Here is a 19689-nt window from a genome sequence, read left to right as displayed (position 1 = left end):
CTTTTGTGTGTATGGTACTGGGGATAAAGTCTGAGCTCAGGGCACACTGGGGAAGTGTATCACCAGCAAGCTTCACCTCACCAGCCCCAAGTCTAAAGAGAATCCAGGCACGCTTCTCATGGGGACAGACAGTGCCCCTAACTCTGGCCAGCACAGGACGAGACAGTGAGGTAAGGGTGTGTGTGTTTCGGGTGGGGGTGGGAGTGTGAGAGATGAAGCCAGAGACTCGGGCAGATGGATGTAGGCAAACCCTGATTATTTCAGTAACTGTACAAGGGCGGGAACTGAGGCCCAGAGCTTAGGTAATGTGCCAATCTATACACAGGGGACAGGCAAAGCCAGCAGAGGATGCTCTGCTCAGGATCCCTACTCCACAGGCCTTCTAAACTGACACTTCAGAGGCCGTCTGCAGGGAAACTCCCCGGGAACCGCTCTACAAAGACAGGGAGCCCCACTGACCAGCAGCCCAAGACTTACGCACAGACAGGATGGGGCGTTTCTCTGCCCTCTCGTAGTTGTCTTGGCTGAGGAGGTCACTGTCTGAGGCTGTGGACGAGTCTTCGTCATCCTCTTCCTGGGAGACAGTAGGATGGATGAGGAGACAAAGGGAGGAGAGAGCTGAGCCCGCAATGGTAAAAAACCCCAGCTGACCCTGGCCCTTGCCTGCTCATTCCTTCCAGAAGGTGTCCCTTGGAGGCTCTGAGTGTCCTGTCACATCAGAAGATGAAGACAGGAGCATTCCTGGGACAATAGTTCAGGACAAACGAGTGAGCTCCAGGTGGCTGTGTCAGGGACAGCAGCCACTATGTGTGTTCCCTTGAAATGTATGTGACTACTTTGCTGCAGCTAAAACTTGGGGCAGGGCTGCCAGGGAGGCCTGCAGAGACTGACAGGGTGAACAACTGAACAGAGGCACCGACTTGAGGACAGGGTGGGGGTGAGGGTGGGGCTAGGGGGGTTGAGGGAGTGCGGGGGGCAATGCACACACCTTGTGGGTCTCCATCCTCTTCCAGCGGAGCTGGGCATTGGCTGCAGCCATGGCTTCCATCGCAAAGGTGGTTGTCACAAAGCTTGGGGGGGAAGCCACATGTTAATGGCATGAGAGTCAGCAGGAAGTACAATCTGACCCAACCCACAAATTCTCAACCACAGCACTCTCTTCTGAGAGGTGTTCTCCACAGAAATTCTGAGATGGTCCTCCCTGGCTAAAATCCACGGTTCAGGGCCTGTGAGGTGGATCAGTGGGTCAAGGTGTTTGCTGCCATGCCTGATGACCTGAGCCGATCACTGAGACCCACATGAAGGACAGAGAGAACCACTCCTACACACACACACACACACACACACACACACACTAAATGTAAAAGGAGAAATTAAAGCATCACTGTGTACACCAAATGATTGCCTTGCCTCAAAGTCACTACCGACATAAGCGTCTATATCCCCTGCACAGGAGAGGGTTATGAAGTCAGCGGAAGGGAGGGTATGCTGGCTGGTTTTATGTCAACTTGACATAGTTTAGAGTTAACTGAAAAGAGGGGACTTCAACTGAAAAAGCCCTCCGTACGATCCAACTGTAAGGCATTGTCTCAATTAGTGATGAATGTGAGAGGGCCCTGCCCATTGTGGGCGGTGCCACCGGTGGTCCTGGGTTCTATAAGAAAGCAGCTGAGCAAGCCATGGATGGGGAGCAAGCCAGTAAGCCGAACCCCTCCATGGCCTCTGCGTCAGCCCCTGGCTCCAGGTTTCTGCCCTGTGTGAGTTCCTGTCCTGACTTCCTTCAGAGGTGAACAGCAACGTGGAGGTGTAAGCCGAATAAGCCCTTTATCACAGCAGTGGTAACCCTGACGAGGACAGAGGGTGACTGCCCAGGCTGGGGTGGAAGTAGGTGGCACTTAGCTAGGTGAGGCAGTCCTGTTACCCAGAAAGGGCCTGCTGGGGCAGACACAAACCTGAGGTGGCGGGCTGATTCAAAGGGGCCTCTTACAGCTTCTAGAAGGGACAGCAGGCATCTTTCTCTTGCTGCCAGAACACAGAGCAGTGGCCAACTTTCAATTTTACACTAACGTGAGGACCGTGGGGACGGAGGCTGAAAGCGCACCTCGACTCTGAGATCCAACCCCTGTTCCTTTGGCAGCACCTTCACTTCCTAAATAATTTGGCTCAATTTTAAAATAGTGTGTACTGTCTCTCTAAAGGGAGACTGGGAAAAGGTACTAGATGCTTCCCCACAGTCCCAGGGCAGCTGGAACACCCTATGCTTCCCTTCACAGTAGACACAGGGTGCTGCCTTTGGCTGCTGCAACCCTGGGGGTGAATCTGCTCAGGTTTACATTTTTCTAAAGACTTTCTGAGGACTACACAGCTCTGTCCTCACACCCTCCAGTACTTACAGCAGCCAGCAGTAAATGCTAAGCCCTACAATCAGGTGGGAAGGGACCTGTGAAGCTGCTCACAGCTAAACCCACATCCCTCCATCAGAGGGTCAAGGACCAGAGGCGGGGCATGAAGCCTGGGGAAGCCCAGGAAGGCTTCTCATTATCTCGCCTAACTGGTCCTTCTAAGGGCTCTGCATTTCTACGCCTTACTGGAAGCGAAACTGAAATCAATCTTAATTAAGGCGTATGAAGGCTTCTTACGGTTGTGCAGAGCCAACTCATTGATCACACTCAAACATAAAAGGGTTTAGCAGAGCGGGGGCGCGGCAGCCCCTACCTGGGGGGCCTCCAATAACCATTCTCCAATCATATGGCTGCTGCCGGTACTGAGCCTTTAAAGGGGACACAGCGACTTGGACAAGAATTCTTGAGCTGCCAGAGCATGAAGTACGTAATGAGCCAACAGTACTCAGAGGTTCACCCCCAAGGTTCCCCAAAATAAGTGACTAAGAAACCGCAATCTTTGGGTGTGATCCCCTCCCATGAGCCTCTTCTGGGTCTGTTCCCTTCAGCTTTTATCTCTGCTTCGTTCTCTCTAGGGTGCTCTTCTCCTCAAGCCCCTGATGTGGTACAGCTCCATCTCGTACCCCCGAACCCCATGCTTCAGCCCCTACACCCCAGCTCCCCACGCCCCCACACTCACAGGCTCTCACACCCCAGCTCCCCACGCCCCCATGCCTAGGGCCCTACTTAAACCTGCAGTCTCCCCACCTCCCCAGCCCCTCTTTTTCTTTTATCACCTTGTAACTTGCTCTCGCTTTATTCTGTGGAAAGCCCCTAACATGGAGGATGGTGTAGGAGAAGCACTGCCTCCCAGGGAGTTAGTCCTTGGAAGAGTCTCCAAGTTTCCCTACCACTTTTTTTTTTTTTTTTTTTTTTTTGTGCACATGCATGTGCGGGGACGGGGTGGCATCTATTATGTGGCTAAGCCTGACCTTCCAGTCCTATTTGTCCTTCCGCTGCACCAGCACTGGATGGGATTACAGGTGTGCACTGCCCCACCTGTTTTTAAGTTTTATTTATTATATATACATGTATATGTATAGCTCTACACACACACACACACACACACACATACACACACATATTTGCCTACATGTATGTATGTGCACCATAAAAACTGTTCACTGCCCATGGAGTGAACAGGAGGAGGGCATCCGATCCCCTGAACCAGAGTTACAGATGTTTGTGAGCCGCCATGGGAACCGAACCCAGGTCCTCAGCAAGAGCAACGTGTGCTCTACACTGCTGAGCCATCTCTGCAGGCCCGACTTCCCACCGCTTCAACATGGGTTCCTACCTGGTGGAGGGGGAGGACTTGCCTTGTTCTAATTACAGCTTGGGCCACTGTGATGGGCCTTCAGACTGACAGGAGACTCCCCAGGAGGAGGCTCTGTCTGCTCTGAAGCACCAGCTGCCAACCCCTCCAGCATCTGTCTGGTCAACAAAGCCAGTATTCGTGAAGGCCTGGGCGGGTGGGGTGGACACAAGGCAGGTCCTTAAAAAACTGACTGTCCCATATATGTGTATGTATGTGTGCATGCATATACACATGCGTGTGTGTATGCATATGTATGTATGGGGAACATCCGCATACGTGTGTGCCTGTAGTAAATTATTTTAAGTAAATCTAAACTGCAAACGGATTCACTAGCTGGCCTTTTTGGCGGTTAGGTGCTGTCTTCTCAGAGAGCAAGTACTGATAGTTAAAGAGATAAAACTCAGAGGAAGGAGTCTAAGAGTCTGCCAGGACTAGCTGGCCACTGCCTCGTGAGACACCCCAGGGGCTTGTCTGTCTTGTCTGTCGTCTCTCTGTCATTGTCGTTGTGGCTTAAGTGCTTAGGGCTGCTGCTCTGTGCTGTTAGCAAAGGCCCTGGTGACCTTTGGATCCACCGTCCTTGCTCTAGGCCACCTAGCTTAAGACACACTTACCTTTACGTGTATGGAAACAGCAACTTCCTACCCCTCAAGAGCTCTTTCCTGTTAATTAAGAGACATCTGGGCTCCCTGGGTGGACTTCTTCCAGTTCTGTCCCCAGCCCCCAAGCGGCAGCCCCCAGCCCCCAGCCCTCGCAGCCTACCTCATGAGCCTTACCTCATGAAGCCTACGAATACCAGCAGAACGAGGCTGACGAGCCACCCGGCGGTGGCAAAGGCCTTGGGCATGGTGAGCGCACCTGTGCCCACGATGAGGTTAAACATGTACACCAGCCCGACCTGGAACCAACAGGAACAACGTTCAGCCAGGGGATCAAATGACCTAAGGACGGCTCCAGATGACATCACAACTGTGAAAGCCTTCCTGGGTCTTTTCCAGGGAGACAGGGAGGGATGGCACCAGAGTCCTAAGGAACCATGATCTGTAGCCAGGTGTTGGGAAGCCACGCATTTGCCTGCACACTCAGAGGACAACAGCCCCCCGGTATCCATTCTTATCAATTTCGGTCTGTTCAACCTGGCTGGGGCTCCCTGAAGACAGAGTACCATGGGCAGGGCAGGCCTATTGACCTCAGAGAACGTCTCAGAGGTGGCCCATCTTCTTCTGTACCAGCTCTTGCCACTGTCCACTGAGCAGTGATATCCACATACCTATGTCCTTCTTTCCGTACCAATTGTGTTTTTTTTTTTGTTTTGTTTGTGACAAAGCCTTATTATGTAGTCCTGTCTAGCCTAGCATTAGGTAGCCCAGGTTGGCCTTCAACTCATGGCAATCTTTCTGCCTCAGCCTTCTAAGTCTTAGGATTACAGTCGTGCATTATCACAGTTGACTAGCAAGTTCAGGATTTAAAACAATAGCAAAACCAATTGGGCCAGAGAGCTGGCTCTGTGGGTGAAGGTGCTTGCTGCCAAACCTGACAACCCAAGTTCAAGTCCATGGACCCACTGACTCCTGCAAGTAGTCTTCTAACAGCCACCCATGAGTATATGCATGTGCACATACTTATATAAATAAAAATATAAACCCTGACACATAGCTCACATGCTACAAAATTAAAGTCAGAGGACCTCACCGGACCCTGCTCAGGTTATCTTGGGCTTGGTACTACACCTCTGGCCTTCTGAATTGTAAGTCAGGCTTTTTACAAGTGAGTGTGGACAGCAGACACATTCTTACAGTCAGTTTCTTCACTGGCACTTTGAAGCCAGTGTGTAGCTGGCTAGAGTTAAGTTAGCTAGCTCAGCTCACCCCTCATTCAACCATTCCTGAGCCTCTGGCCTGCACAGTGCTTGGAGATGTGGTTTCAATGGGACTAGACAGACACACCCCTTCACCTGATAAAGCTGTGGACGGCAGAGCGGAGAGACAACGAGACAGAGACGCAGACTACAGCGAGAGAGCAGGAGGAGGAAGAGAAGAACTGTGGCTTTGTTGCAAGAGATAAGGTAAAGAGCTTTAGGTAAATGGCACTCAGCTGGCTCAGATGGCCCACTCTTGCAATGCCAGCATTTGGGAGTCTAAGGAGAGAGGAACATGGATCTGGCCAACCTAGGATTCACAATGAGATACTTTTGGAAAAAGGAAGAGGAAGAGGAGGAGGAGGAGGAGGAGGAGGAGGAGGAGGAGGAGGAGGAGGAGGGAGAAGAGGAGGAGGAAGAGGAGGAGGAGGAGGGAGAAGAGGAGGAGGAGGAGGGAGAAGAGGAGGAGGAAGAGGAGGAGGAGGAGGAGGAGGGGGATTGATCCTCTTGAGCCTGTGTAACCGAGGAGAGAACCAACTCCCCAAAGTTGTCTTCTGACCTCCACACGTGGGCTGTACTACCCATCTGCTCTATGTGCCTCCCCCTTCACAAGGGAGTAAGGCCAAGGGGAGGGACTTTTAGCTACAAAGGCTTAGAGTGGGAGAAATGGGGGGGGGGGACACAGGGCCTTAAACATGAGGTTCAAGGAAACACTGGGACAGATGGACTTTATGAAGAATTACTCATGCCATGGCCAGACAAACCAATAAATGACAGCATGGTGAGGGCCCTGAAGAAGAGTCCGGTCCCCCATGGCATGAGAGAGGGGTATCTTATAGCTTTTAGGATGGAGACAGTTCCACAGTGTGGTCTGCAGCCAGGCTCTCTACCTGCTACACTACAGGGAAAGGGAAATGTGTGGCTACCCTCTTGTCCTCAGGTGAGAGACCCTGGCACCTCAAAGTCTACTAGCTAGGGGTTCACAATGTGAGGGGAGGACCCCTGCGGGAGCTGTGTTCTGAGCAACAGCTGGACTCTGACATCACACTCTTACAGGTGTGCGTAGGGCTTTCTGGCAGCCACACAGCGGCTGCGGTCGGTCAACCAAGCCACAGAGGACACAGGCTCTTGTGGAAGTGATGGGGGTGTGATAGTTTGAGGGTTGGAAGCAGGGGTGACAGGCCAAGACAGTGCAGAGGTTCCTCCATCTTGCATTCTTGCTGAGCTAGCCTCAGGTTTAACAAGAATCTGATCTCCTTGATAGAGAATTCCAGGGAAAACCATGTAATTCTATTCTAGGAACCAAAGGTCAGGATGGCCTAAGTTATCTCAGCCTGTTTGTGCGGAACCTCCTCCTGATAACCGCTTATCTTAGCGTCTTAGTGTCTGTTAAAACTGCCTGCTTCAAACTGCTTACCCCGCAAAGCCCCCACCCCCAAACCCCGAGCTGATGAGCAAGATGTCTGGACAAGGTCTCTGTCCTTTAAAATCCCATGACCTGGACACTTAGGGCCACACCTATGTCCCTGTCCTGTGTCATGTTGTCACCTCCCCTCAACACTGGGGTGTGGTCCCGTCAGCTGGCATAAAGACTTTCAATTGGCTATACACTGTGTCTGAGGGGCCATCTCTGGTGGGCTCCCCATAGGCACTGAGAACAGACCCCAGCGGACCCCGACATCTTCTAGATTCTGAACAGCTTTACTCTCTGCCTAACACTTTTAAGAGAAACACTAAGCAGGGGTAGGAACTTCTGAGAGGCTTCTCATGATGGAAGCAAGGCAAAAAACTTTAAGAACATGGCATAGGCTGGAGAGATGGCTCAGTGGTTTAGAGCACGAGCTGATCTTCCAGAGGACCCAGGTTCAATTCCCAGCACCCACATGGTGGCTCACCACTGTCTGTAACCCCAGTTCCAGGGGATCTGACACCCTTCTCACAGACATGCAGGTAAAACTCTTAACACAGAAAATAAAAATAAAATTACTTTAAAAAAAAAAAGTAAGACTAGGCAAAAACTTTATGGGAGAATTAAGGAGTATAAGAAGCATTTGTAGGAATACCGAATGGCAGAGAAGCACCTGAAAAAATGTTCAACATCCTTAATCATCAGGGAAATGCAAATCAAAACAACCCTGAGATTCTACCTCACACCAGTCAGAATGGCTAAGATCAAAAATTCAGGTGACAGCAGATGCTGTCGAGGATGTGGAGAAAGAGGAACAGTCCTCCATTGTTAGTGGGATTGCAAGCTTGTACAACCACTCTGGAAATCAGTCTGGCGGTTCCTCAGAAAATTGGACATAGTACTACCGGAGGATCCAGCAATACCTCTCCTGGGCATATATCCAGAAGATGTCCCAACCGGTAAGAAGGACACATGCTCTACTATGTTCATAGCAGCCTTATTTATAATAGCCAGAAGCTGGAAAGAATCCAGATGCCCCTCAACAGAGGAATGGATACAGAAAATGTGGTTCATTTACACAATGGAGTACTACTCAGCTATTAAAAAGAATGAATTTATGAAATTCCTAGGCAAATGGATGGACCTGGAGGGCATCATCCTGAGTGAGGTAACACTATCACAAAGGAACTCACACAATATATACTCACTGATAAGTGGATATTAGCCCCAAAACTTAGGATACCCAAGATATAAGATACAACTTGATAAAAGCATGAAACTCAAGAAGAACGAAGACCAAAGTGTGGACACTGTGCCCCTTCTTAGAATTGGGAACAAAACACCCATGGAAGGAGTTACAGAGACAAAGTTTGGAGCTGTGACGAAAGGATGGACCATCTAGAGACTGCCATATCCAGGGACCCATCCCATAATCAGCTTCCAAACGCTGACACCATTGCATACACTAGCAAGATTTTGCTGAAAGGACCCAGATATAGCTGTCTCTTGTGAGACTATGCCGGGGCCTAACAAACAGAAGTGGATGCTCACAGTCAGCTATTGGATGGATCACAGGGCTCCCAATGGAGGAGCTAGAGAAAGAACCCAAGGAGCTAAAGGGAACTGCAACCCTATAGGTGGAACAACACTATGAACTAACCAGTACCCCGGAGCTCTTGACTCTAGCTGCATATGTATCAAAAGATGGCCTAGTCAGCCATCACTGGAAAGAGAGGCCCATTGGACTTGCAAACTTTATATGCCCCAGTACAGGGGAACACCAGGGCCAAAAAGTGGGGGTGGGTGGGTGGGAGGGTATGGGGGACTTTTGGGATAGCATTGGAAATATAAATGAGGAAAATACCTAATAAAACAAAACAAAACAAACAAACAAAACAAAGTAGAACTGAAAAAAAAAAAAAAAGAAGCATTTGTAGAAGCCAGGCATAGCACTCAGGAGATCTGAGCTCAAGGCCAGCCTGGTCTATAGAATGAGTCCCAGGACGGCCAGGGTTACACAGAGAAACCCTGTCTTGAAAACAAACATTTGTCTGGTTGGGGAGATGGCTCTGTGGTTAAGAGCACTGGCTGCTCGTCCAGAGGACCTGGGTTCCACTCCCAACACCATGTGATGGCTCACAACCATCTACAGATTCAGTTCATCTTACGACCTTTGCTGGCTTCTGTAGGAACTGCAATCATATTATACACATATATACATTCAGGGAAAACACCTAACAATTTTTGATTTAAAAAAAAAAGGAAACTAAGAGACAGACTTCTCGAAGCTGTTTGTCCTGCTTTGCTGCTATTTTTAGGTCCGGAGTAAACACTGTGCGTCCACTGGGAGCTCAGCAGTGCAAGGCTGGGATCCTGTGCCACCTGAGGGCCTCGGCAGTCTGGGCGTATCCTAAATCCTCAGTGACCATGGGTCATGAGGAGCAGGCAAAAGGAAGCCACTCTCAAGTCAGCCACGGGCCAGGCCAAGAGGAGCCGTGGAAAGGGAAAAGGAAGTCACATGACAGTGGGGGAGGGGCAGCCTCCTTGGAAGGGTGGCAGAAAGTGGAGGAATGAGGCCCTGCTATGTTCTCTGAAGACCAACCCACACAGGAAGGCTCACCCAGCTCGAACTAGGAAGGCACAGCCCCGCAGCTCTGTGCCCTAGAGAGCTTAGTACAGCGTTCTATCTGCCTGCATCCCCTCCACCAGAAGATAGCCAGGAAGGACACTCATGCACCATCTCTCAGAAGTGTCCCCTCGGATGGCAGTCAAAGGAGTCAGAAGGGCAGCGATGGATTTAAGACTGTAGGGCTAAGGCAGGGCGTGGTGGCGCACGCCTTTGATCCCAGCACTCGGGAGGCAGAGGCAGGCGGATTTCTGAGTTCGAGGCCAGCCTGGTCTACAAAGTGAGTTCCAGGACAGCTAGGGTTACACAGAGAAACCCTGTCTCAAAAAAACAAACAAACAAACAAAAAAAAAACCAACAAAAACCAACCAACAAACAAAAAGACTGTAGGGCTGCGGAGATGGCTCATTCATTAAAGTGCTTGTCGTGCAAACCTGAGGTTTGGAGTTTACTCTTGAGCACCCACATAAAAACCTGGGGCATGGCGGTACATTACTTTAATCCCAGTACTCAGGAGGAGAAGGCAAGTGGATCTCTATGAATTCGACTTGATGTCAGCCTGGTGTAAATAGTTCCAGGCTAGCCACTGTCTCAAAATAACAAACAACCAAGCCTGGGGGTGGGAGCATGCAAGTGTGACCCCAATACTAGGGAGGTGGGTGCAGGGGGACCCTTGGGACTTGCTGCCCAGCTGGCCTAACCGATCTGGCAAAGCACAGGTTCAAGGCATGTACTACTCTGGCAGAGGACCAGAGTCTGGTCCCCAGCACCCATGTCAGGCAGCTCACAAGCACCTATAATTCACTTCAGGGAATCTGCAGGAGATCTAACACCTTCTTCTTGCCTACACACAGACACAGATAACACAGTTAAAAAAAAAAAGAATAAATCTAAAGAGACAGAGAAGAAGGGAGAGAAGAAGGAGAGAAGGAGGAGGGGAGGGGAGGGGAAGAGGGAAAGTGACAGAGATAGAGACAGGGGGGGGGGCAGTGGGGTCAGTGTGCCACTGAAGAGATGGATCAATGGTTAGAGCACTTGCTGCTCTTGCGGAGGACCTGGGTTCAGTTCCCAGCACCCACCTGGCAGCTCACAACCATCTGTAACTCCAGTTCTACGGGATCTGATGTCCTCTTCTGGTCTCTGTGGGCACCAGGTACATGGTATACAGATATACGTGCAAGCAAAATACCCATACACATAAAAATCTAAAAACAATAACCAATTCACACATGTTGGTGCTCACATACACAGACAGACAGACACACACACACACAACTGCACCCCAGACTTATTCTTCTAGGATGGTAGAGTAAGAAACCCTGGGCAGTGGTGGCGCACACCTTTAATCTCAGCCCTTGGGAGGCAGAAGCAGACAGATTTCAGAGTTTGAGGCCAGCCTGGTCTACAGAGTGAGTTCTAGGACAGCCAGGGCTACACTGAGAAACCATGTCATGGAAAAAAAAAAAAAACCCCAAAAGAAAAAAAAAAAGAAAGAAACCCTAAGGTCATTCAGAAGATGCAATGGTAGTAGGAAGAAGCACAAGACGTGAGGGTGTGGATGGCCACAAGGAAACAACATCTTTCAGACACAGTGAGGTAATCGCCAGTAAACTCACAGTGACCATGACAAAGGCCACGCACAAGACCTGTGCAAGCCCAAGCCAGACCAAGTCCCAGCAGAAAGGGGGAAGGAGGGTGTGAAGCCAAGTGAATATTCGGAATTGAAAGCTGCTGAGAGAGAGAGAGAGAGAGAGAGAGAGAGAGAGAGAGAGAGACAGAGACAGAGACAGAGTGAGTCAGCAGCCCCTGGTAAGTGACCCAAGCTCCAGTAGGAGGCCTCCTGTAGAGTCTATTAGCAGTACAACTGAACTTGATGGCCTTTGGTTTTGCTTTTGTTCTAAAGGGACACAAAGCTGAGTGGGTAGGGAAGTGGATCTGGGAGGTCCCGGGAGAAGAGGTCAGCATGTCCAAAGCACACTGCACAAAATCCCCAAGAAACTAATTAAATAGAGCCTTAGGACCTGAAGAGATGGCTCAGGGATTGACACCACTTGTTGCTCTTGCAGAGGACCCTGGTTCAGTTTACAGCACCCACATGGTGGTTTAAAACCAGATATAGCTCCAGTTCTAGGGGATATGACGCCCCTTCTGGCCTCTGAGGGCACTGCATGCATATGATATATACATGTATATGTATATATATGTACATATATGTATATAGACACACCTATGCATTTGAGTATAAATGTATATATATATATATACACACACATATGCATGCTTATATACACATATACACATATATATGAATTCCATACATTTGTACACACAAAAATTAAATATTTAAAAGAAAACAAAGACCTATAAGAAGAAGAGGGCTGCTTTCCTCAGAACCCTGACCACCACCTGATTAACACCCCCCTGTCGCCACCAGCACCCATCTTTCTCATCTCTCTTCCTTCACAATTAAGATAAAAACAAAATCACAGTGCTTGTTTATGGCAAAGTGCAAAGACCCCAGATAAAGCACACAGAAGATGGGAAGGAGAAAAGGGGGAGGTGTGTGAAGCGGAGCTCCTGAGGCACACAGGCCTAACTGTCCAGGCGGCTGTGGCATCACAAGGTGGCCTGAGTGGATGATTACATGGTGAAGGCACAAGGAATGGGGACATAAGGTACTTTCTTTCTAAAACACAGTCACAGCAATAACTCACTTCCTCGTCTCCAAGTCTGTAGTGAGTGTCAGAAAAAGCAGGAACTGTGGCAACGTGTAGGGACAGTGCAGACATCTTCTTGCTGACAGGGGATTCTAAGAACTATCACATGATTGCATGGACAGGGTAACCATCCACTCCAGCACTTTCCCTGGTGAGCTGCAGCGGTGAAGTGTGCATGCGTGTGTGTGTGTCTGTGTGTGTGTCTGTGTGTGTCTGTGTGTGCTCTGTGGCTGCCTATGAACAGCAGGGCACTGCTGAGACTAGAAAAATCCTAAAAAGGCGGCTTGTGGAGAAGAGCCGCTTTTCCTGGTGACAGCAGGTACCAATGTGAGTCAACCCAGGTAACTCACGATTACCTCCAACGACTTACCCAGTGAAGGCCCCGTGATGCAATAACCACATAACCACAACCAACTGGATACAGCACCGAGAGAAGATAAACTGAGTGTGTGTGGGGGGAGTGCAGGGGCCACGGAGCCGAGACAGAGGGGAATCAATCGCTCTAATTGTCATAATTGCATGCTCTACCAAACTGCAATTGGGAGACTCTGCAGTTCACCACCTCTTTCAACATCCAAGACCACAAGAGTTGTGCAATTTAGAATTTAGCGAAGGAAGAAAGAGGCTGCTGACTACTGAGAGGAACACAACTCCATGGCGACAGCTGTTGGTGACTGCCCAGCTGACTGGCAGAACTGTGTGTCATCTGTGGGAGTCCTGAGATAGATATTATGGGAGACTAGCAAGTTAACTACTATTTGGCTTGATGCTCTCTGATAGGTGTCTAAAAGGAGAACTGGCCTGGAGAAACAGCTCAGCAGTTAAGAGTACCTGCTGCTCCTGCAGAGGACCCGAGTTCACTTCCAGCACTTACACTGAGCAGCATCCAACCATCGACAACTAACTCCAGGGCATCTGGTGCCCTCTTTTGGATTTGACAGGCATGCACATATCCATACGTAGACACATCATTTAAAATAAAAGCTTTAAAAAATTATAAACAAATGAGGAACGAGCCTGATATATAGAGTCTAGCTAAGACAGCTGAACCTGACTGGAGCTATGTGGAGTTTCCGTTGTGTTTTTCACCAGGGTCTATTTAAACCAGGGCCATAATTAGTATAGTCCACAGATAGCAGTGGGCTTCTCTAGAAACCAGGAGCATGGTGGTGAGCAGAACACATTTATGGAGAAGAACTCACATAAGGAGAATAGAGCTCTCCGGTCTCTGTGATCTCGCCTGCCATCTCCAGAGAGTGAGGAAGGGCTGGCCCAAGAGGTTACTTCTATGCAGTGGCAGCAGCAGCCGCAGCTCCTAAGACAAAAGAGTAGACTTTAGTTCTCTAACTGCAGAGATGAGACTGGGGGTGGGGGGTTTGCAGTCTGCCGCTTTCACCTGTAGCCCTTTTAACTCAGACACTTTGGTCTCCCTATCTGCCATGAGACAGCCTTGGTGGGACGCGGCTTCCTGGACCATGTCTTCTAACTTGATTTGCTATGCAAGGCACTTCTCGGTGCCTGGATGCTGCTCACACTCCAAGTGACTGAAGGGGCTTTCCGGGCCTCTAAGCCTCACTAACCATCACAGCCCCCTTTACCCTAAAGTGCTTACGTCCGTTTCATTATCTATGAGCTCACTACTACACAGGACAGCCCACACAGCTGTCTGCTTCTCCGCCCACAGCGGGAGTCAGCTTTTCCAAGGTCGCCCCTCCATCCTAACTCCTTGTCCCAAAGCCTCTTCTTTTAAATGGGGCCTCGCGCACCGACACCTGCCTTTTGCTTTGCCTTAGGGTTTCCCACCCTTAAGCCTCCCCTCTCTTCTCCAGAGCCGGTCCCTCAGTCTCCCCTTCCCCTCCCTTCCAGGTGAAACTCTAAAATTCACATCCATCTTCACCCTGTCCTGCCCTCCTGCCCGTCCCAGACCTGCAGCACAGCTAGCTTCCAGGCACAGTGGCCACCGCCTCCAGCTCTGCAGCTGCCACCCGGCACCAGCGGCCCCGCACCAGCGCCCGCTACGCGCACGCGCACGCTTCCCAGTCCCCCGTCCAAGCGAGCGCGTGGGGAGGGGCGCAGTGCGTTGATTGGATGCCTCGCGGGGGCGGGGCCGGGATTGGGCTTTGCGGCTGCCGTCTGCCTGGCGGAAGCGGACAGCAAGCCCCTCTACGCGCATGCGGAAAGCCTGTTTCTCCGGGACAGACGCTGACGCCTGTCGTTGGGGACGCCTTCCTCGGCAGGGGGTGGTTGTGAGCTTTGCAGTTTGCAAACTACAGCGCTTAGACGGCCGAGGAACCACGCAAAGGGCTGAGGCCTGAGAACTTTGAGTGGGGCTTGGGGACAGGAAAACGGAAGGGCCAGAGCCGAGTGACGTGGACTCTGGACGCTGGAGGCTAGGGTTGGAAACAGGTTAAAAAAAGGATTAACAGGTCATTTGGGGGTGGACGGGCATGTTGTGTAGGAATGGGCTGGAAACCGAGCCAGAACTTGGCCCCTGGGTGAGAGCCCAGATGTATTGACCACTTCGGCTCTTTCTCTTACAAGAGTTTTAGAATCCCCGTTCTTTCACGTAGTTGTGAGGGGAAGGCAGGACGCTCTTCTGTCAACATAGCTCCACTGCTACAGAAAGAGTTCCACCCTGCGTGGGAAGACACTATGGGGGCTCTGAAGTCTTTAACTCTCCCCACTAGTAGGCAGCTACAATGAAGCTGAATCAGAACACCATGCTAGTGGGCAAGAAGGTGGTCCTGGTACCCTACACCTCCGAGCATGTGCCCAGGTAACTAACTCATTACCCGACTGGTTGTAGCGTGGAGGGCAATTGGAAACAGGGTGCCTTAATCTAGGAGCCTGTCTTGTTTAACAAACGTCACTTGTGTGGTGCTGTACACCTTTGATTCTGGCCCAACACTTGGGAGACAGAGGCAGGTCCATCTCTTCCGTGAGATTGAGGCTAGCCTGGGCAATATAATAAGTTCCAGGCCAGCTAGGGATACTTAATGAGACTGTGACTCAAAGTGGGGGGTTGGGGGTGGGAATTACATGCAGGAGGAATAAAGCTGAAGTGGAGGGCTCATTTTTCATTTATTTTCCTTGTCATCCATCTCTCTGCTTTCTTTTTGGCTTTTCAATGAGGGATTACATCATCTAGATGTGTGTGTAACAAAAAAACAAAGCCATGTCTTCTTCCCTCGTTCTAAATTACTTATGGCGTTCCCTGGTATCCTCTGGAGACTTAACGTGTGCTTGTCCCAGATGTTGAATTCATTATTTTGATGCCTACTGTTTAAAGGCCAGAAGTGAGATTCAGGGACTCTTTGTGAGGTTAGTTGGCAAACATCTGACAGATTGAGAAGCTGGCTCTGTAGGGGACAATAGTTTTGCATTGGGGAGATCTGTCACCCTGCCTTGTAGAGGTCTCCTCAGCCCTCTTTGCTGGGCTGGACTGGCATACCCTTACCCTCAGGAACTGGGGGAGTGTTTGGTTTTATATTACCTGGGTGGGAAGCTGGGCCCCTAGAGCTACCCTCTCTGCTGCTGCCTGAGAAAAGAACCTACCTTTCCTGCCTACCCATACCCACTTCACCTCAGAAAGCACAAACTCAGACTTTTTGTGGTTTTTCTTTTTCTTTTTTTGAGTGGGGTATTTTTTTAATCGATTATATATTAACTGAATACCTACAATGTTTTTGTTTTTATCCCCCCCCCCCCCCCCGAGATAGGGTTTCTCTGTTTCTCTGTGTAGCCCTGGCTGTCCTGGAACTCACTTTGTAGACCATGCTGGCCTCGAACTCAGAAATCCACCTGTCTCTGCCTCCCAAGTGCTGGGATCAAAGGCGTGCGCCACCACTGCCCAGCTACAATGTGTTTAGACATAGAGTGAAAATGACTAACGTCCTTACTTCCACAGCACTTATCCTGTGTGGGCAAAACCAGAAAAGAGCGGATGTCACATCCGTATTTTATTTTATTTTTAAATTTATGTATATTTATTTAGAGACAGGGACTCACTGGGTAGTCCTGGCTGGCCTAGAACTATGTAGGCTATAGAAAGAGACCTACCTGCCTTTGCCTCCCTGGTGCTGGGACTAAAGCATGCGCCACCACACCCAGTGTCAGATTCTTGTTTGTTTGTACCTTATACTTCATTGCTGCTTGGATATTGTAGTGTTGAGAGCCTGGCATAGAATACTCCCAAACAGAGCTTAAACACTTCCTCCTCTTCCTGTTCATTTGCTTTGAAGAAAGGGTCTCCTAGAACGCAGGGTAGCTTTGAACGGGCTGCTCCTCCTGGCTCCACCCCCCTGGGTGCTGAGCCTCCAGGCCTGTCCCTCCACACCCAGGAAGCCCAGTGCTGTTGAGTCAGTATCTCTCATCTAAGGCAGGCCTTTGCCCCTCCCCACCCCTGCAGATACCACGAGTGGATGAAGTCAGAAGAACTGCGGCATCTGACAGCCTCAGAGCAGCTGACCCTACAGCAGGAGTATGAGATGCAGTGTAGCTGGTGTGAAGATGAAGACAGTGAGGAGGCCCCCACCCCCACCCCAGGCAGCCTCCACCCTCCCTTTCTCTCACTCCTCAGCTGCTGCCCCTCCGGGGGCGTCACTAAGCTACGATGGTGACAAGTTTGGAGGTTGCTCATACTTGAACCGCTTAAAGTGAAGTGATCCCTGCGGCTGACTCCTTTTTCCTGGGCTTGGAGGGATGTAGAGAAAATAAAGCAGTTTGATTTCTAGCTGTTTGTTTAGGCCCTGCTGTCCCCTCCCTTGCTGTGTGTGGCCTGGTAGAGGTCCTCCTACCCTTCGGGTTCCTTGTTCCTTTGAGTACAGATGTCTTGGAGAAGGCTGTTTTCCACTTCAGATCAAGTCTGCAGGTGCTAACCCTGTTGCCTCTGCCCTCAGAGTGCACCTTCATTGTGCTGGATGCAGAGAAATGGCAGGCCCAGCCTCGGCCCCCTGAAGAGAGCTGCATGGTGGGAGATGTGAACCTCTTCCTCACAGACCTTGAAGACCCCACCTTGGGGGAGATCGAGGTCATGATTGCAGGTTTGTCTCACCAGGTTCCCACAGAACCTCAGAGAGCTTACTGGGTGCCCAGGGCTGGCTCAGTCAGCTGTCGTCAGCTAGCGCTGGATGGTGGCTGATTGTCCCCCTGTCCCACATTTAGCACGGTGACTAACCCTTGGGTTCATCACTTTCTTCCATATGCCTTGGTGTGACCCTAACCTTTAGCCTGGGTGTGTGTGTGTGTGTGTGTGTGTGCACGTGCGCGCACTCTCGAATGCACCAGAGGACAATTTTGGCTTCTGTTTCTCACATACCATCAACCTTTTTAAGTCTTCGTTTTTTTTTTTTGTTAAGACAGGGTTTCTGACCAGCTTGGAAGTTGCCAAGTGGGCCAGGCTAGCTGGCTGTGCCTCCCCAGTCCAGGGCTCCCAGTCTATGCCACCACACCTAGCTTTTTCACATGGATTCTGGGCATCAAAGCCATCTTCCCCACCCGTAGCCCCACCCGTTTGTCATCTTCACAGCTCCACCTGTCCCTTGCTTGGGAGGAGATCCTCCACAGAGCAACAATTCAGGAGACGTCCTGCCGTGCTGTGCAGGAGCCCTGTCTGCTTGTGCGTCCTTGGTCCTTAGCTTCTGCCAAGAGCTCCCTGGTGAAAGGAGCAGGGTTCAGATTGCTGGGAGCCTCGTGTGCCCTGCCACTTCTGTGTGCCTGCCTTTCCCGGGCAGAATGCTAACAGTGGAGTTTTGGTAAATTAGTGAGCCAGTACCTGTCAGGTATGCACACCAGAGCCTGGTGTCCAGTACCAGGCACAGTGAGTGTGCTCTTTCTCCTAGAGCCTAGCTACAGGCGGCAGGGACTTGGCACTGAGGCGTCTCTCCTGATCATGTCCTACGGTAAGACAGACAGAACTGACCACATGGGTAGAGGTGGGCAGAGCTCAGCTGAACCTCTGGGGGTGGTGGGGGAAACAGCAGATGACAAGCCCCCAACTGCAGACTGGGACCAGAGGCTAGAAGAGTAGAGCTTTTACTGTGTTCTTCTCCCCTCCCCGCCCCCCTGTAACTGGAGGTGTGACGAAGTTAGGTCTGACCAAGTTTGAGGCCAAAATCGGGCAAGAAAATGAACCTAGCATCCGGATGTTCCAGAAACTTCACTTTAAGCAGGTCAGGGCATCATTGGTGGGGAGGCCTAGGGAAGCAGGGCTGTTGGTGTTGGGGTGGTACTCAGTAGGTCTGCTCTCTGGCTTCTACAGGTGGCTATGAGCAACGTCTTCCAGGAGGTGACACTCAGGCTGGCAGTGAGCGAGCCAGAGCGGAAGTGGATTCTAGAGCAGACGAGCCACATGGAAGAGAGACCCTACAGGACCAGGAAGGCCGAGCCTGTGACAGCCACCCTGAGCGAGCAGAAGAGTTGGAACTGCCCACTCCCAAGGCCAGACGGCTGCATGGGAGACACAAGTGCAGTCTCTTCAGTCTGCGCCAGGCTCTCCTGAGCCAGCCATGGCCTCCCCTGGTTAGCAGTGGTCAAGAACACTCGCCAACTCCGAGCCACACACTGACCCTGACTGCACAGGAAGGGGTGGCTGGAGCCCATCAAAAGTCAGGGTGGAGGTGGGGACTGGAACGGATGGATGTGGAGAGCCAGCCTTCCCTGGGGCCCTGGCTGAGTAAAGCACTCGTTTGGGCAGCTTCCCTTGTTTGTTCACCCACCCTCCCCCTGGGGAAGGGGAGGGCAGGGGCAGTCGGTCCTGTCAGCAGGTCAGACAGGTGATGTGGTGAAGGAGTGGGTTGGCCCCTCTGCCCAGCATCCTTGGGACCAGACAGGTCTGAGGGAAGAGCGACTTCTGAATATAGCTCCGTGTATCTGGGGAGCATCCCTGTCAGAGAGGCCTGGAGCCTGCGGCAGGTGAGAGAAACTGAAGGCCACTCTCAGCCCCTCCCTCAAGTACGAGTACTTCAGGCTCTTCCGTTCAGCTATCACCCTCGCCTCTGGGCAGCTGCACTGAACCTGGTCACTAGGGGGCAGCAGAGGCACGGTTTCGGGATGGCCAGACTGTTGGCAAAGTTCTTTAGGCTCTGGCGAAGGGTGTCATCCCCCCCAATCCCCCTTTGTTATCTGAAGAAGTGAGGAAGAAAGGCCAGGCATGATTTCAAAACAGCTGACAGAGTGCATTTGTGAGAGATGGCTCCGGATAAGGTTACTGCCGAGATCTCCCAGCACCCCCAGTCCTGGCTTCTTACCTGAGACTGCAGGGAAAAAAACTGCTCTCCATATCTCCTGAATTTGAAGTGGAGCTTGTTACGGGTTCCCTTTGGAC

The 19689-nt window shown here is 51.0% G+C and overlaps 2 protein-coding genes across 6 annotated transcripts in view; one reads left to right on the top strand and one right to left on the bottom strand.

The window, feature by feature from the left end:
- Positions 1-14403, bottom strand: part of Tmem104 (transmembrane protein 104) — a 59539-nt gene extending 45136 nt beyond the window's left edge. The window contains exons 1-5 of the mRNA NM_001033393.2: positions 14292-14403; positions 13568-13680; positions 4533-4654; positions 989-1070; positions 478-574 (exon numbers count right to left, since the gene is read on the bottom strand). Of these exons, the coding sequence (NP_001028565.1) occupies positions 478-574; positions 989-1070; positions 4533-4654; positions 13568-13612 (346 nt within the window). The 5' untranslated portion in view covers positions 13613-13680; positions 14292-14403. The remainder of the gene's footprint in view (positions 1-477; positions 575-988; positions 1071-4532; positions 4655-13567; positions 13681-14291) is intronic.
- Nat9 (N-acetyltransferase 9 (GCN5-related, putative)) lies at positions 14034-19061 on the top strand. Of its 5 annotated transcripts, none has more exons than NM_001362889.1 (7): positions 14034-14069; positions 15056-15141; positions 16774-16883; positions 17264-17407; positions 18206-18265; positions 18441-18535; positions 18625-19061. In NM_001362889.1, the coding sequence occupies exons 2-7, from the start codon at positions 15065-15067 to the stop codon at positions 18862-18864; spliced, it is 726 nt and encodes a 241-aa protein (NP_001349818.1). In that variant the 5' UTR covers positions 14034-14069; positions 15056-15064; the 3' UTR covers positions 18865-19061. The 5 variants fall into 5 exon arrangements, with proteins under 5 accessions (NP_001349818.1, NP_001349819.1, NP_079676.1 ...); NM_001362890.1 differs by lacking the exon at positions 14034-14069 and adding an exon at positions 14491-14771; NM_025400.4 differs by lacking the exon at positions 14034-14069 and adding an exon at positions 14491-14771 and having other exon boundaries at positions 15053-15141.
- The last annotated feature ends 628 nt before the right edge of the window (positions 19062-19689 follow it).

This window comes from Mus musculus, chromosome 11, assembly GCF_000001635.26.
Source record: "Mus musculus strain C57BL/6J chromosome 11, GRCm38.p6 C57BL/6J".
NCBI classification, from domain to species: Eukaryota; Metazoa; Chordata; class Mammalia; order Rodentia; family Muridae; genus Mus; species Mus musculus.
This window is presented reverse-complemented; position numbering and strand designations above follow the sequence as displayed.

Excerpts from the sequence above, each read along its gene's own strand:
- Nat9 (NM_001362889.1), top strand. The coding sequence starts at position 15,065 with ATGAAGCTGAATCAGAACACCATGCTAGTGGGCAAGAAGGTGGTCCTG. Across the intron at positions 17,408-18,205 it reads GATCGAGGTCATGATTGCAG|AGCCTAGCTACAGGCGGCAG; the intron begins GTTTGTCTCACC and ends TCTTTCTCCTAG. Across the intron at positions 18,266-18,440 it reads TCTCCTGATCATGTCCTACG|GTGTGACGAAGTTAGGTCTG; the intron begins GTAAGACAGACA and ends CTGTAACTGGAG.